Source organism: Prunus avium, chromosome 2, assembly GCF_965620075.1.
Source record: "Prunus avium chromosome 2, drPruAviu1.hap1.1, whole genome shotgun sequence".
NCBI lineage: Eukaryota > Viridiplantae > Streptophyta > Magnoliopsida > Rosales > Rosaceae > Prunus > Prunus avium.
The window spans coordinates 8301481-8318660 of record NC_142285.1 but is presented as its reverse complement, the minus strand read 5'-3'; the positions used below and the strand labels follow the sequence as shown (position 1 = coordinate 8318660).

At 36.1% G+C, this 17180-nt stretch overlaps 2 protein-coding genes across 5 annotated transcripts; both read right to left on the bottom strand.

Annotated features, from left to right (window-relative positions):
* Window positions 1–2368: 2368 nt before the first annotated feature.
* LOC110745990 (protein ELC-like) lies at window positions 2369–4156 on the bottom strand. The gene has a single exon (XM_088248771.1). It carries the CDS (start codon window positions 3983–3985, stop codon window positions 2624–2626), a length of 1362 nt encoding a protein of 453 aa, XP_088104897.1. The 5' UTR covers window positions 3986–4156; the 3' UTR covers window positions 2369–2623.
* Window positions 4157–4734: 578 nt separating this feature from the next.
* On the bottom strand, window positions 4735–12118 carry LOC110770631 (uncharacterized). 4 transcript variants are annotated; one of them, XM_021946179.2, is made up of 12 exons: window positions 11819–12117; window positions 10631–10685; window positions 9999–10034; window positions 9865–9909; window positions 9336–9419; window positions 8561–8626; window positions 8304–8342; window positions 7600–7699; window positions 7248–7398; window positions 5638–5742; window positions 5294–5390; window positions 4735–5084 (listed from the first exon to the last, which is right to left on the bottom strand). In XM_021946179.2, exons 1-10 carry the CDS (start codon window positions 12004–12006, stop codon window positions 5712–5714), a joined length of 795 nt encoding a protein of 264 aa, XP_021801871.2. In that variant the 5' UTR covers window positions 12007–12117; the 3' UTR covers window positions 4735–5084; window positions 5294–5390; window positions 5638–5711. The 4 variants fall into 4 exon arrangements, with proteins under 4 accessions (XP_021801871.2, XP_021801872.2, XP_088103838.1 ...); XM_021946180.2 differs by having other exon boundaries at window positions 5294–5378; XM_088247712.1 differs by having other exon boundaries at window positions 5638–7398; window positions 11819–12118.
* Window positions 12119–17180: the final 5062 nt, after the last annotated feature.

Below are 17180 nucleotides of genomic sequence, written 5' to 3'. Positions count from 1 at the left end.
ATTTAACTGAACCAGCCAGTAATCAGTTAACAATCTAATCACTTCCAGTTTTAAATTACATGCACATGCAACTAGAAATGCATACATAATGAATTATGTTGGGTAAAACAAAGCAACATTATGCACCAGTACAATACACGAAAAACCAGTGAAAGTTCATGGCTTAAGAAACAAAAACTACGTCCAAAGTGCTAACTCAATAGAGAATGACTACAAATTATGTAGAAGAAAAAAATTACAGTAAACAGGCTGCGGTGCTTGCCAAAGGTCTTGGCTTGTCTGCAGATTGTTTGGAGATTGTTCTAAGGTGATGGACAGTTATAGAATCGGCTTGTTGAGGGTGAAAAATCAGTGAGGACAGTTCCTACCTGCACAGCACTTGGCACACTCAGAGAACACTCAGAGAAAATATATTTTAACGGTTTCAATTTATATACGGACCAGTACCTCAACCTTCTTGTAATATGGAATTACAATTTTGAATACCAATAAAAAAAAAACACCTTATTAAGATTTATTTCAGGTTGGTCACTGCTATACATACAACCAGATTGGTCACTTACATATGCATCTACTATGATTTGCACCAGAACAGATGCATGCCTATTCTTCCACATTGAACCAATATTTATGTTATACAATGCAGACACAGCAAATCTGCAAATATTACTTAATCTACATTCTCTGTCAAACACCATGAATTGGAGCCCACAAGAAAATACAAAATATATGTCAAGATATCGAGGAAAAAGATGATTACCCCTAAGACTCTTGTAGGATGGTCATGTACCAGCTCTCGTAGAACATGTGTAGGAAGGGGAAAAAATAACATAACTTCTCAATCTTAGTGACCATTTTTAACAGGAAACAGGAAAGTTTGAATGTTTAAACAACCTCAAACACACCTGGGGTCGACATCGCAATCTCCAGCTACATATGAAGAAATATAAAATATTTGAAACCCATCACTGGTGATCCAAAATGAAAGTATACTACTACACTGTAGATGTCATTAACAAACAATGCAAACATGCAGCAAACATTTCTTGTACAAGGGTTGCGCTTCCCTGGCAGTTGGCACTCTTTTTGGTAAAATGTGACACATATCATCAGGTTACCAACAGACAGAAGAAAAGGATGAGCTATTGAAAATAAATCAGGGTTATCTTTTAGAATGAGAGACAACCATTATATATCAACCAACATACTTATGATTACAAAACTACCCCAGCTGCTGTATGAGAAAACCCTAACACTCGTCAAAAACAGGAAAATGCAGCAGATACTTCTCCCTTCCCATATGAAGTTGTAACCCAACTTTCCAAAATGCAAGGCACCTTAGGCTTGGCAAGAATTTGAAGTATCAACCACCAGGGATCTTGCACATGCAGCTTCAATTGCCAGCTCTGTACTACACAAAAGGGAAACAGACAGTAAGCCCAAAAACCTGGGGTAAATCATTACCAAAAATACAAAAAACCTTGTAACATTGTTATAAAATTCAATCTTAACAACTCTATCACCATGTTTAGTTTAAATTTTTGACAAGTGAAGATTAGCAATATTATCTTTTTAGAGCAATAAGAAATATTATTCAAACAAAATGTAGCACAAGCAGCCAGGGTTACACAATAAATCAACACGGTTTCCCTGCACAAGAAGCATAACAGAAACTCAAAACCAAGTCAATTACAAGCTAGAAAGGAGCTCAGCACCCCCTAAGCCTCAAACCTGCATCGGAAATAGAATAGACATGATTCATCACACACGGGACAGATGCTTTGTTTTTCCAATAAGTAAATCTCAGACAGAAGAATGAAATCTTTACAGGCAAATCTTCAAAATTTTAAAAGCGCCCTAAGGTATTCCTGGAAAAAGTTGCAAGTGGTTGTATTTCCGGAAAAGGGTATTTCACTCTCGCCTTTATTTCATTTAGGAACAACCACTGATGCAATGCAAAGCAGTCCACACTGTTTTAATTAGCAGAACTGTATGCAAATTAGCTGATGGGAATATGCAAAAGTCATCAGTAAAGCAAAGACATAAGATTCTCAACTTTGCACATATTGAATGACAAATTAACTTATGAAAAGTTTTCTTGTCCATTAGCATGCTAAACACGTCCTACATAATAATGACAAAAAGAAAAGGAGATAAACTGTCCCTTTGTCTTGTTGCCCTGTCCTGAAAGAATCACATCAGAGAACCAGTTAATCATATACAAAAACTAGGGATAGTAAACACACAGGCTAATGCAATACAAAAACTTTCACAATTGAACCTCGGCAGAGGGTTAAGCCAAAAAACAAATCATAAAAGAAGTAAGAATCCAGGAGTAATGACTCTATCTGATATTCTTATATAAATCTGGAGCAAAAATGAGTTTTCATATCATACTTATTGAACAACACATTTCCCAGAGAAACGGTCTCTAAAGAAAAATTGTGAAAAAACAATACAGAAAAAATAGAAAAGAAACCATTGACATATTTTTTTTTACAGGAATATAACTAGAAACTATATCATTTCTACTATAATGATCCATTGATTCACTGGTGCGGTGGAGAAATGGAGCCCGAATATGCAGCCAGTCGATCCACCAACACTCACAACCAGGAATGTACTATGAGGAAACATAATGTGAAAGCCTGGAAGCCATATTTGCAACCTGTGATTGCATTTCGACATCCTTGTTTGCAACCTGTGATTGCATTCCGACAGCCCTGTTTGCAACCTGTGATTGCATTCCGACAGCCCTGTTTGCAACCTGTGATTGCATTTGGGTAGCCCTGACTTTCGCCGCCGTAGCGCGATCATAGAACTGCTTGCGCGACAAAGACCTCACATTCTTCAAGTACTCATCAATGGGTATTGCCCCATCTTGCAATGCCTTATCTAAGGAATACACAACATCTTCTATAGCCAAATCAGAGGCCGTACAATCCAACATTTGCTTTGAAAGCACATCCACGCATTCAAATGCATCGTCCACATCGACACCCTTCAACCTGCCCCTAGCTTTCCCCTCATTCTCTCTCAGCCACCCCTCCAAAACTTCTGAATTCATCAACACCATCTGCAATTGCTGCTCCAAACCCTCCTTCTCGTCCCCCATCTCCTTCAAGCCTTTGTTAAGATGCTCAGACCGCTGTCTCAGCTCGGCCTGCGCATTGAACAAGCCTTCCATTTCTGCCTCCCTCGTCTTCCTCAACCCGGCCACGTCACCGTGCACGATCTCCACAAGCTTACTGATCGCGTTTCGCTTGAAAACCTCGTTCGGATCCTCGGTCTGAACCCGAGAAAACGACCCGCTGCTTCCATACGGGGACGGTGGGTACGCCCTCGGGGGGATCGCGGGGCGGGCAGGAGTAACCGAGCCCGAAGATCCCGAATAGCCCGAATAGCTGGAATAACCCGAATTCGAAATCGCTGACGAGGAATGACCCAGATTAGGGTTAGGGTTAGGGTTTGGATTGGGATTGGGCCTGCGCTGAGAGAACAGAGGCGGGTCTTGACCAAAGACAGCGCTGAGATTCTTGGCGAGCTCGACAAGATTGGAGCTCGGGTAGACCCAATTGTGCAGGTAAGGGATTGAGACCAAACCAGAGGGATTAACGTGTTCGTGAGGGCGCTTGATGATCATGTCGCGCGTGGGGTTGACGTAGACGACAGGCGGCTGGCGGGGGTAGGACTCCATGAGCCAGATGATGACGGGGATGTTGTAGGTGACGCCGTGAAACAACATGGGGACGGTGCCCTCGGCCTGGAGTAGGTTGACGGAACGACCGTCGTTGTGGGTGAACGTCGCCGTTTTGGGGTCGAGGGAGGGGTAGGCGGTGGTGAGAGAGACGAGGTGGTTGCGGATGTGCCATTTGGTGTCTTCGGAGTAAGGGAGGGACGAGGGGCCGCGCTGCGAGAGGACTGAGCTCAGGAACTGCTGAATCAGTTGCGGGTTCGCTGGGGTTGGACCGGCCGGCGGAACCATCGCTATTCGGGTCGGGAAAATGGAGATTTCAGATTATGAGAGAGAGAGAGAGAGAGAGAGAGAGAGAGAGAGGTATTGATTGTTGAAGTGAAATTGGGGGATTTGTTTGTTTGTTATGTTTGCTTCGCGGAAAAGGGATTGTGAGCGTGCCGTGTTGAGTTGAGACTCGCGTGTGAGCGTGTTGCTGACTTCCCCTTTCAGAACTGGTGCCTGAATTCTCTAAACGCTCAAAAATATCTCTGGACACCCAAGCGCTCCTTACTTGTTTTTTTCTTTTTTCTTTTTAATTTTTAAATACAAATGACATTAGACTTTAATTTAATCTAAATTATCAGAAGGGATTCGAACTCTGATGCAGAGTAAAGAGCACATCCGCTTTAGTCATCTTAGCTAAATCCATGTCTGCAAAGTAACAAGGTTGTTCGACCAAACAAAAATAATAACGGTAACAAAGTTGTCACTACCCACTTGAAGCAGACTCTCATAATGACAGGATTTATACTAAATTCCCAAGGATCAATAGGATAGATTTATACTTGTTTCAACAAAAACATGCAGCAAGTTGATGTCTAGAGAATATACGTACACATACAAGTAATCAAGTTACAAAACAAAGCATGCCTTACAGTTTACCAGGTTGGTGATAACTTTGCATTTTCAATTTAGCTTGGAAGCTTAGCAAAATCCTGCAAGTTTTGGTGACGGCATTCTTTGGCATCGGTTTCCATAGTAGCACATTAGCCAATAAGTGTAGGGAAGTGCATTCAATTCTTAGCAAAAAAAAGAAAAGAAAAAAGAACAATAATAAATTTGATCCCCCTCTCCATACATTAGAGTAATTTAAAATAACACATTGTGAAAATGTCTACTTTGGTATAGAAAAATACTCTTTCTTATAGAACTAAAATACGGCAAACAAAACCATACTCCAATAACTCATTTTGTGTCCTGGAGACCATCCATTATGGAGCCTGCCGGCATGTGTTAAAGCTTGTTAATTACTAGACCTCAAAGCAAAAATTACTTCAATTTTCTTCCTTGTCAAATGATTCTCACTCCTGGCTGAAACTTCAAAGCATCTCTACAAAATTTGGTCATCCTGCCAAAGAGAAGCATTAAAACAAATATGTAAAAGAGCAAAAGACAGACATAACTACGAAATGAAAACTTCAAACAATCTCCTCGTATATGAATTCCAAAGCAGCCAATATTAAACTCCATTTGCATATTAGGAAATTGCAACCAAAGTAACCCCAATATATTGGAACCCAGAGTTAGATTAAATGCATATAAAGATGAGAAACTGACCAAATACGGGATTGTACAGGCTCACTTTCTTCTTCCTCCATGCTCTACAAATGAATCATGCCTTTGAGCTCTGGCCTATTGAGCACTGAAAGGTCAACTTTTCAGTTTCCCAGCGCAAGTGATGTCAGATTAATATTGATAATGTAATAACAAATACATGAACAGGTTCATGATGCTTAATAGTTCAACAAACTACTACGACGGTTTCAATTGCTTGAAGTACACATTCAAAATAAACTTAGACTAAATTCTTTATCGATCTAAGAGTGCATAATATGTTACATGGAACCCAACGTATAAAAAGGAGAACAAAAATAAGCAAAAAAGTGAAAACCTGACTTTACCAGTTTGCTAGTTCATGTCCAGCACTGTCAAAGCATTTTCCAAACTACATTTGTATAAGATTTTACTACACCTATTACAAATGGTTTAGCCTCAACTTTTTCATCCTGCATGACAACAGGAGCAGTCAGAGCGCTAAGAAAAACAGTGAACTCAGGAGAAATATAGATCATTTGGAAGTATATTGCTGAACCCTGCATAGATATCAGACCTTTTAATTTTCTATTTTTTATTCAATTCAGTACTTGACTAAAATCTAAAGATACATAAGGATGTAAATGAGAGTAAGGGATCAGAGTGGGGAATCAGAGAGAAGTCAAATGATGAGATAATATGGATTTTGTTAGACTGAAAAAGAGAATATTCCGCCGATGCCACATACCTATTGGAGGATTAAGACAAGACTGATTAATGATTTTTCTAATTAGTAAGTGTCAGCTTTGAGTACTATTTTTAAAGACAACAATCCATACTCCAAGTTAGTAGAAGATCTTTGGATCACTATCCATCAATGTGGGTTACAAATTTTGCAGATATACAGTTAAATTATTTGCAGATATACAGTTAAATGGATGGGTGCAACTTATATACGTGTCTGTGTGAGCAACAGGGAGGGGGAAGAGCATTATTGGAGGTCATATGTAAGACGGCCAAAATACAATATTAGTTCATGTATTTTGGGCCATTCTCCATATTGGTCCCCACACTTTCAATTCAGTTGTATCCCTGTAGTTTACTGACGCTTGCAATCAGGTCCAATTTGGATTTGAGACTGTTAATATTGATGGAAATCTCGATTTGGGTTTGAGACTGTTAATTAACTACAGGGATAATAAGATAGGCAAAACCGGAAGTGTGGGGATCAAAGTGTAAATGGGCCCTAAATTGTAATTTACCACCTAAGACTAATCCCCAAATTGTAATCGACCATCCAAGACTAATCCACTTTGAAGTATTTCAAACTTTTTAATATGATAAAGGCAAACTTTATCAACAAAAATAGAAGAAAGTTCCTAAAGATGGACGATAAGTTCATCAAAATTAGTTCTTTAACCTCAAACAAAACACATAATGTACTCAACACACAATAAGAAAGGAAGGTCATTAAAAATGTTTGGCAAAGAAGTCCAAGAAGAAGCTAAACATTTAATCTTATCCCAGAGAAATGTCAATTATTCCTTGTTTCCCTAAAGAACCACTGTATTCCATACAAACCAAACACACAATGTAACAGCCAAAACAGCACACCTCCAAGAGTAACCAGCTGTTTTTGGCTCCTAACAAACCCTTTGCCAACAACAAAAAGTAGCTCCAAAGACACACCCACTCGAATCCAAATTCCAAACACCTCCAACAAGGGAGCCCTGGTTTGCCTACTAAAATGTCAATGTAAAAGATGTGGTCTGCCAACATCAGTTGCCAGCATTTACCCAGAACAAAAGCCACATGGGTTTTATCTACTCGAGAAGTTTCAAAACTAAATTGTAGCAGTAAATTTTTAGTCAAAGATAAACAGGGAAAACAATATCATAGTAACATTAGCAATGTAATGAATAAATATCCTGCATAAGTAAAAAAAAACATCACTATGAAACAGAGGACAATATCAAACCGGTCTACAGCTTCATTGCCATGCAAAGCTGCAGCATTTGCAAGTTGATAGATTTTGGTGAAATTTTTTTGACCCATTGCTTCTTTATCAAATATGGCATCTGATAAAACAACCGATGATGCTCCCTGAGCAATATACTCCCCAACTAAATCTGTATCAATTAGAAGAACAAAGAATCCACATAAGTCAGATGTACATGCTCTGATGCTCAAAGCCAAAGAATCATATCTTTCTTCAAAAACATGTTGAACTAAACCTGAAAAATAGGAGTAAACTAAATATCTTCCCAGTAGTAACACAAAGTGAGGGCAGCACTGGAGCTTTAAAGGGAACAGGAGAGTCAATTACCAACCTGTTGTTATGCCCTGAGAAGCAACCATTGAGATATGGGGAAAAGGCTTCTTGATAGCTGATATATATTGTGAGCCACCTAATGCAGAAACAGGATAAACCTGATTACCAAATAAGACGGAGTTAGAACCCCTCAGTCATGCCTGGACCGGAACAAACATGCATAAGAAATTGAACTGAACCAGCCAATAATCAGTTAACAACAATCTAATCACTTTAGATTTAAAACTACATGCAGATGCAACTTGAAATGTATACATAATGAATTATGTTGGGTAAAAGCAACATATGCACCAGTAAAATACACCAATAACCAATGAAAGTTCATGGTTTAAAAAATAAAAACTAGGTCCAAACTGCTAACTCAATAGAGAATGACTACAAGTTATGCAGAAGATATTTAAAACTTTCCTACTTTTCATTTAAGCTCCATAAAGCAAATTAGATATTTAAAACTTTCCTACTTTTAATTTAAGTACGACTCATAATTATTAAGTGTCTGATAACCAGAAACCATCATGCCATGCTCACATACCTAAATGAAAATTATAAAGGCCTGGTAAAAGCAGGATAATAAATTTAATAACGTAGCCTTATAGGTGTATAGAAAGCCAGTGAAGATGACATGTCTACCTTGATGAACTTCTACAAGAAAAAGATGAATGCGTTTAAAAAAATATAAAAAAGATGAATGACAAGAATCACCTTGACAATTTTGGCACCAGCATCATATGCAGACAATATCTGCAAATAGAAAATTAATTTGAGGTAAAGGTGATCAGCCTTTTGCAACCCCAATCAGAAAACGATGATATAAAAATGCATCTAGATTTTCCATACAATGACAATAGTAGACATCAAGGAAATAAACATTCTAATAAGTCAAACAGGTTTAAGTGAAAATCCATTAAAGCCTCGGAGATTACAAGGAGTTAGAATTTAAGTATAAGAAATGCTTTTACCTCTGTTGGGGTCATAACACCAGGTATGTATAAAACTCCACTATATTGAAAATCATCCAAAATGTCCTGATGCACATTTTTGAGTCATTAAAAGCAAGCAATATTAGATACATATCCTAATACCTTAACATGGAAAGAAACCATAATTGATAATAAATGGAAATTGTAGCAGTTACATGGAGGATCAGCCACATTGGAGTTGCCTCTCACCAGTTTATGTATATGAAATTGCTATGCCAAAAGGAATGGGACCTTTACAAAAATAAGTTGGGAGCCCCACAAAGTCTGGGGTTTTGATTCCTCAAGATACCTAGTATCTATCTTGCTATTTGCTAGACTTTCCTGCCTCCCAATGATTGTAGGGTTTGTCTCGGGGCCCCAGACAAAATAGCCATCGTAACCAAACATAACCCAATAAAAGGTAGAATGGAGAGAAGAATATGGTAGATGTGCTCTAATGCCAACTTAAAATGTGCTTTGTTGGCCTCATGCCAAGTTAGAAGTTAGATTAGATGAAGGTAAGAAACGTTGAGAGATTGGAGGAGAGAAAAAGAAGAAAAGAGAGTGAGGCTACGTCGAATTAGGGTTGCTCCTCAGAATACAATATCATACTCCTATATATATTTGTACAAGGCCGAAACAGAAAAAGAGAGGCAAAAAAAAGACTGTTCCTAATAATAACAAAACGAGAGAGAGAAACTAATAATGAAATTCATGACTAATAGATAATAAGTTTTAGTAAAGAAAAAGTGGCCAAAATTTTCTCAATGCTTACCTTAACCATAGCAGGACTCATAAGAAACTTGGCTCCTGCTATCATTGCCCTTTTGGCATCCTCAACATTTAGTACAGTTCCTACCTGCAGGGCACAAAGCACATTCAGAAGAACTAATTTTTAACGATTTCAATTTATACGAACCTGTACCTCACCCTTCTTGTAATATGGAATTAGAATGTCGAATGCCAATCAAAAACACCTTTATATAAGATTTATTTCAGGTTATACAACCACATTGGTCACTTAGAGAAATTTGAAAAGAGAAGCTATTAAGGGTTTTCTAGTAATCCAAGATTTCCCATCTTGGACATTTATGCTACCAGGTATTTCATATAGCATCCAAGGAATGGACAGTGTATGGCTCTTCTTCAACATTGAACCATTTATGTTAAATAATGCAGACACCGCATATCTGCAAATATTACTTATAAGCTTTAATGCATTCTGTGTCAAACACCATGACTTAGAGCCCACAAGAAAATGAAAAAAAAGAAGTCAAGATATCAAGGAGGAAAAAGATGATTACCCCTAGGACTCTTGTAGGATGGTCATGTACTAGCTGCTGTAGAACCTGTGCAGGAAGGGGAAAAAACAGCATAAGCACTCAATCTAAGTGACATTTTTTAATAGGAAATAGGATAGTTTGAAAGTTTAAACAACCTCAAACACACCTGGGGTCGACATCACAATCTCCAGCTACAATGAAGAAATATAAAAGTATTAGAAACCCATAACTGGTGATCAAAATAAAAGTATACTACTACACTGTAGATCTCCTAAATAATGCAAACACGCACCAAAAATTTCTTGTACAACGATTGCGCTTCCTTGGCAGTTAGTCACTTTTTTTGGGTAAAATGTGGTACTTATTGTCAGCTTAGCAACAGAAATAGAAGAAAAGGAAGAGCAATTGAAAATAAAAGTGGGTTATCTCCTTAGAATGAGAGACAACCATTATATATCAACCAACATATCGATGCTTACAAAACTACCCTCACTGCTGTATAAGAAAACCCTAACACTTGCAAAAAAAGGAAAATGCAGCAGATATTTCCTCCCACCATATGAAGTTGTAACCCAACTTTCCAAAATGCAAGGCACCTTAGGCTTGGCAAGAATTTAAATACCACCAGGGACAGCTGATTCCAAACTGATGCAAGTATGAATGTTAATTGTTGTTTAAACGGTTTAGGTTTTTCCTTTCATATTTAACAACAGAGCTTGTAGGGAAAGAAGTTTCTACTTCCTGTACGAAATTTAAGGAAAAAAAGAGTTATGAATGGAGAGCTCACAACTGAAATGCCACCATGAAGTGCAGCACATGCAGCTTCAATTGCCTGCTCTGCACTACACAAAAAGGAAACAGACAGTAAGCCCAAAATCCTGGGGCAAATCGTCTGCTAAATTTACCAAAAATACGAAAACCTTGTAACATTGTTCAAAAATTCAATCTTAATAACTCTATCACCCTGTTTAACTTTTGACAAGTGAAGATGAGCACTATTATCCTTTTAGATCAATAAGAAATATTATTCAAACAAAATGCAGTACAAGCAGCCAAGGTCACAATACATCAACAAGCAGGTTTTCCTGCACACGAAGCATAACAGAAACTGAAAAACAAGTCAATTTCAAGCTAAAAAGGAGCTGAGCACCCCTAAGCCTAATGAAGATTCCTATTCTCGGTACCATGCAATATAAATTACAAAGAAACTCTCCTATTTGTTTCTTGGCCCTTTCCATCTGCTCAAGTATTTTGATGACATTTAGGAAGAATAGAAAATACTTGACCTACAGACCTGCATCCCAAATAGAATAGACATGATCCAGCATGCACAGGACAGATGCTTCGTTTTTCCAATAAGTATATCTCAGACAGAAGAGTGAAATCTTTATAGGAAAGTGTTAAAAAAAAATTGAAAGCATCCTAAAATATTCCTGGAAAAGTGTTTGTATTGCAGAAAAATTAAAATCTGATCTTTGCAAGTGGTTGTATTTCCCGAAAAGGGTATTTCACTCTAGCCTTTATTTGACTTAGGATCAACCACTGATGCAAGGCTGTCCGGACTGTTTTAATTAGCAGAACTGAATGCAAGTTCGTGGATGAGATGCAAAAGTCATCAACAAAGCAAAGACACAAGAATCAATTTGCCCCGTTAATCATATACAAAAACTAGGCATAGTAAACACAAAGGCTAATGCTATGATCCAAGTAATGAACTTCTCTGGAACATTGAGGAGAAAGTCTCATCTAACTGTATCTTAAGCCTTAATTATGTCAATCTTTATCGCAAATCATGCTGGTTTTGGAGTTTATTTGTTAGTTTGAAACTAGTTCTAGAGAAAATGAGCATTATCATCTTGTGTCACAAGTACCCAGATAAATTAAAAGCAAAATAAGAAAACAAAAACCCATAAAAATGGAAATTTTCTTATCAAAGTATGTAAATTTCATACAAAAATACAAAAATTGTAGTCACCTATTGGCACGAAGGCAGGCGATGACACCTGAACTCTCAATCTGCGTCAAGGTTTTCTCAGTAGAAATCCCACGAGAGAAGCAACAAACCCGAAGGCGGTTTGGCCGAGGAGGTAGCTGTGGCGGTGATATTTGAAGGCCAGGAGGAGAAGCCAAAGGCCGTATGATGCTCAGACTCGTACTCACCATATCCAGTGCTCCGTTTAAGTCTCACGTTTTCCCGTGTTGTGCGAGAAAGGACATAATTTTGGGCGGGACGGTATTTGATAGCCCAATCCGCTGTATGCATGAGGAGGAAAAGTGGTGAGAAAATTGTATTTTATTATTTTATTAAAATAAATTATATTTACTTGTTTATCCTTAAACATCACCACTTTTTTTATGGTTCATTCAATATATCAATATGAATTTCTTTGTTTGCCATTTGAAAAGTTAATCCTTGAACACCACTCAATCCATTTTGTTTCGGATCTCTTAAGATACCCACATTTCTTAAGACACCTGAGGTCATGAAGCTATGGAGCTCGTTGACGACCACAATTTAAAGGCCTTGTAGCTGAGGCCTAGAACTTGTTCCTAACTCGACCACAATTGCTCGAAAGAAGTAAGAAATCAGAATCATAGCGCACACATCACTCATTTGTATTCACGACCATTTCTGACCATGATATTGGCACGCCGAGCACACTCACACCAAGAAGGATGCCTTTGTTTCCTATTCCGCTTGGCCCATTCAATTACTTTATTCCAGAATAATCAAACAAGTTGGCCGAAAAGAATTAACTGTCAACCAACATTTAAATGTTTTGGCCAAAAAAAAAACACAAACCAACATTTAAATGTTGAACGCAACTGGTAGTGTAATGTTGAATGATACCTTTTGGGGGACTTCCAAACGAGACCATTTTGGGGACCTAAAATTGTAATTGGACTCAAGATCTAAAATATTGATGGTTTCAGAAATATCGGTATACCAAAAACATGGAAATTTCGATGGAAATATTGGGATATTATTGATATTGAGAAAAATTGAATAAAAATCACGGAAATTATAATAAAAATGTGGAAAACTTTGGAGGATGTTTATTTAGTTAATTATCTATTACTTTATCACACAAAAGAAAAAATAATAATAATAATAAAGGGCTTGTCCAATATAGGTCCCTACAATTTCTATTTCCTAGACATATACCCATCATTCTATAAATCTATGTGTAAAACCCAATTTCAAACTTAAATGACCAGTAGGATATAAGAGGTCATAGTATTCCTATGTTTTTACATCTTTGTCATCAAACTTTATATTTTATTTATAATTTATTCTAAGCATTTGATTAACTGTCATAATTGTAATTAAAACTCCCTATTAATAGCATATCAATTACCCCATTTCTTTTGGTTGTCATTCCCTCTAACATATCGCCCCCTAAAATTGCAAACTAAAAAAAAATATATGTAAATTACATATCCAATAATGTACATATGAAAAATATAAATATAAATATATACGTATAAAAATATAGGTATATTATTTACCAAAAACAAATTTAAAAAATAGGTCAGTTACTTTGTAATTGAAAATTTCGTATATTTTTCATAAATTAAAAATAGGTACACAATAATTTATAGAAAATAGGTGCGTTGTATAATTGAAATTTATGCACATTTTTTTTAAATTAAAAATAGGTACATTATTTAGAGAAAAAAAAATAGATACAAAATTTAGCAAAAAAAATAGGTTCATTATACTAGGTAAATTGTTTTACTAGGTACATTATTAGAGAAAAAAAATAGGTACATTATTTAGAGAAAACAATAGATACAAAATTTAGCAAAAAAAATAGGTTCATTATACTAGGTAAATTGTTTTACTAGGTACATTATTAGAGAGAAAAAAAAAAGGTACATTATTTAGAGAAAACAATAGATACAAAATTTAGCAAAAAATTAGGTTCATTATACTAGGTAAATTGTTTTACTAGGTACATTATTAGAGAGAGAAAAAAGGTACATTATTTAGAGAAAAAAATAAGTACATTGTTTAGAGAAAAAAAAATAGATACATTATTTGGAGAGAAAAAATAGGTTCATTTAAAAAAAAATGTTTTCATAAAACAAACAATAAAAAGATGATCAAATTATTTTTCATAAAACAAGTAATAGGTGCTTTATTTAGAGAGAAAAAAGGTACATTATTTAGAGAAAAAAAAAATAGGTGCATTATTTAGAGAAAAAATAGGTTCATTTAAAAAAAATGTTTTTCAAAAAATAAAAAATAAATAGATTATCAAATTATTTTTCAACATAATTAAAATGTGCACTATTATTCATAAAACTATAATAAAATAGATTACTAGTCGTATAATTCATAAAACGAAAACAACATTAATTCCTAAATTTAATATTGAATTTAAATTACTAATACATTAAATATATTACTAGTCGTAATTCATAAAAAGAAAACAACATTAATTCAAAAATAGATTACAAGTCGTAAAATAGATTACTAATACGTTAATTTTGAATTTAATATTTAATTTCAAATAAGTTTCTAAATTAATTCCTACATCCATTACAACAATTTGAAAATCTTTCCAAATTCAACGTGTGTCATTAGTTACACCCCTCATAACACATTAAGTCATAAATAGGGATAGTTTTGGAATCCGAAAAATACAATAAATCAGATTTTAAGTTATATTAGGTAACTTGCTTAGTTGGATCCTAGTCATCGGGTATTATTTGAAAAAATTGGGTATTTTAAATAGAAAACTAAAGGAAATGGTTTTAGGTGATTTAAAATGAATTTTATGGGTCTAAGCTCAATTTACTTTAAAAAAATGGAAGGAAATGCATTGCATGATAGGTTTAACTGATTTAAGTTGATTATATAGCGAGCTGACAAACACTGCAAGTGTAGAAAATATGTAGTGATTAATGAAAGAAAATTAAACACACCATATTATTTATAATGGTTTACTGCAATATTTTACACTTTATACATTGCGTGGTAAGATACATGAGTGACTTAGTACCAAGGTTCAAATTTGAGTTATTTACACTAACACCTCCTGAGGTTTTCGGCTTTTCCACAAAACTCCTTGAGGTTTTAGAAATTACAAAAACACCCCCTTATATTTTAAATTGTTTTCACAAAACTCATTTTATTGTTTTTTTCATCCAAAAATTGATGATTTTATACCCAAAAAAATTCTCTAGGAACGTGAACCCCTTAGGTGCATGTCGAAGACATCTACCCTTCGTGACTGGAATTGGTGGGGTAATCCAAATAATGGTATATTCAAAGGGTACATTCAGAGGTTTGGATTAGAGCAACTTAATAGGTGTATTAGGTGTTCTTATCGGAATGCAGATAAGATTGTGGTATCTCCATTCGTTGAGAGGTGGCATCCCGAAACGAACACCTTTCACATGCCTTTTGGTGAGATGACCATCACATTAGATGATGTGTCATCTATTTTAGGCATTCCTATGTCTAGTGCAACGGTTGCTCCCCTTGAAGATGATAACGACACAAATTTCGAGTTGTTAGTTAATTACTTAGGAGTGACTGATGAAGAGGCTACTGAACAATTGCACCAATACAGTGATGAGTATGTTAGTTTGTCATGGTTACGGGCGCGATTCTCCAATGTTTCAGACACAGATTCAGAGGAGTACATCATGTATTCGGCCAGAGCATATTTGCTATATCTCTTAGGTTGCACTTTGTTTGTTGACAAGACTGGCACAAGAGTCCAAATTGTGGACCTTAGACTACTTAGAGACCTTGATAGTGTTGCTAGTTATTTATAGGGGTTTGGGTGCTTAGCATGGTTGTATAGACAATCAGGCCAAGCTTCGAGGTCTAAGGTGAAGCAAATTGCTGGGTACATGACTTTGCTGGAGGCATGGGTGTATGAGCACATGCATGGTGTTGTTGTCCCTGATCATGACCTTGATTATTTAGAGGTCTAACCTTGTGCACTTCGTTGGATTCCATGTCGAGACAATGGCACAACATCGGTAGACGTGCAGAAGTATAGACAGTGGCTTAATGCTTTGAATGCTGATCAGGTGTGTTTCTCTTAATATCATCCAACTTTGCTATGTTTTGTATATATATATATATATATATATTCGGAAAGTAATGTATTTTCCCGTAGTTCATGCTATATTATGTATCATATTTCAGGTTATATGGGAACCTTACAAGTTTGAAAGGGAACACCACCCATTTCTAGATGTTGCATTCTACTCAGGCATGCTCAGATGTTGTGATGTTATTGATCCCTACCATATGTTGGGAGAGGCGAACCGTTGTGTACCAATGAGGAGACCATTAGATACTATGCCTGGGGTACTTGGAGTGGTACCTCAATGTGGGATATCCGTTTGTCCAGAATCCTAATTTTGGAGATGCATTTGACCCATTTGCCTTAATGCAAAGCAAATATTATCATGTAAATTTTTTAATTTTTTATGACTTCCACTTTTTCAATTTTGTACTTTTTACTAAGGCATTGAATACAAATTCGTTACAAGAATGTAACGAGCGTATGTTGTCCTTTACTAGGCCGCCCGTGGCATTATGGGAAACAATTGCATTGCGTACACGACATTCCCAAGTTTATCAAGCAGTTGAGACCTTGCAGCAGATTTTAGAGGGTACAAACATACGGTCTATCATGACATATCAACGTCGTCATGGTTAACTGACTTGCTAGCATGCATTTATTAGAACTTATGGAACTTTTGTTGTTTTGATTAGTTATTGCATATTTGCATTAGAACTCATGGAACTTTTGTTGTTTTGATTAGTTATTGCATGTTTGTATTAGAACTTTTGTTGTTTTGATTAGTTATGAAGTTTGTCCCACTAAAAAAAGTGAATATAAGAAAAGAAATATAATTATTAGATTTATAATCTCAATTCTATAGTGGGTGCATTTTCGTCAGTCATTAGGATGACCGTATCTGTAGTAGCTACATTCTTCACTCCCGGAAGTTGTTGAAATGCATCCACACGCGCTTGATACCTCGAGTACAAATGTGTTACATTGCATATGTCACTTTGTTCATGCCACATTCTAGAAACTGGTGGAATAGGATGATCTGGAGACAAATGAACCTACAAAACAAGAATTCATTCATATACACATAACATATAAAATTAAACTATGTAGCGTAACAAATCAATTCATACTTGAACATAGTGATTATCATCAACAAAACCTATAACAATCTCACGTAACTTGGTTTCGCTTGATTGAACTGAGAAAGGAAGAAATGTAAGGCATTGATGCATGCTTAGAAGGATTAAAACCATATTATAACATGTGGCAATAATATGCACCATGGTG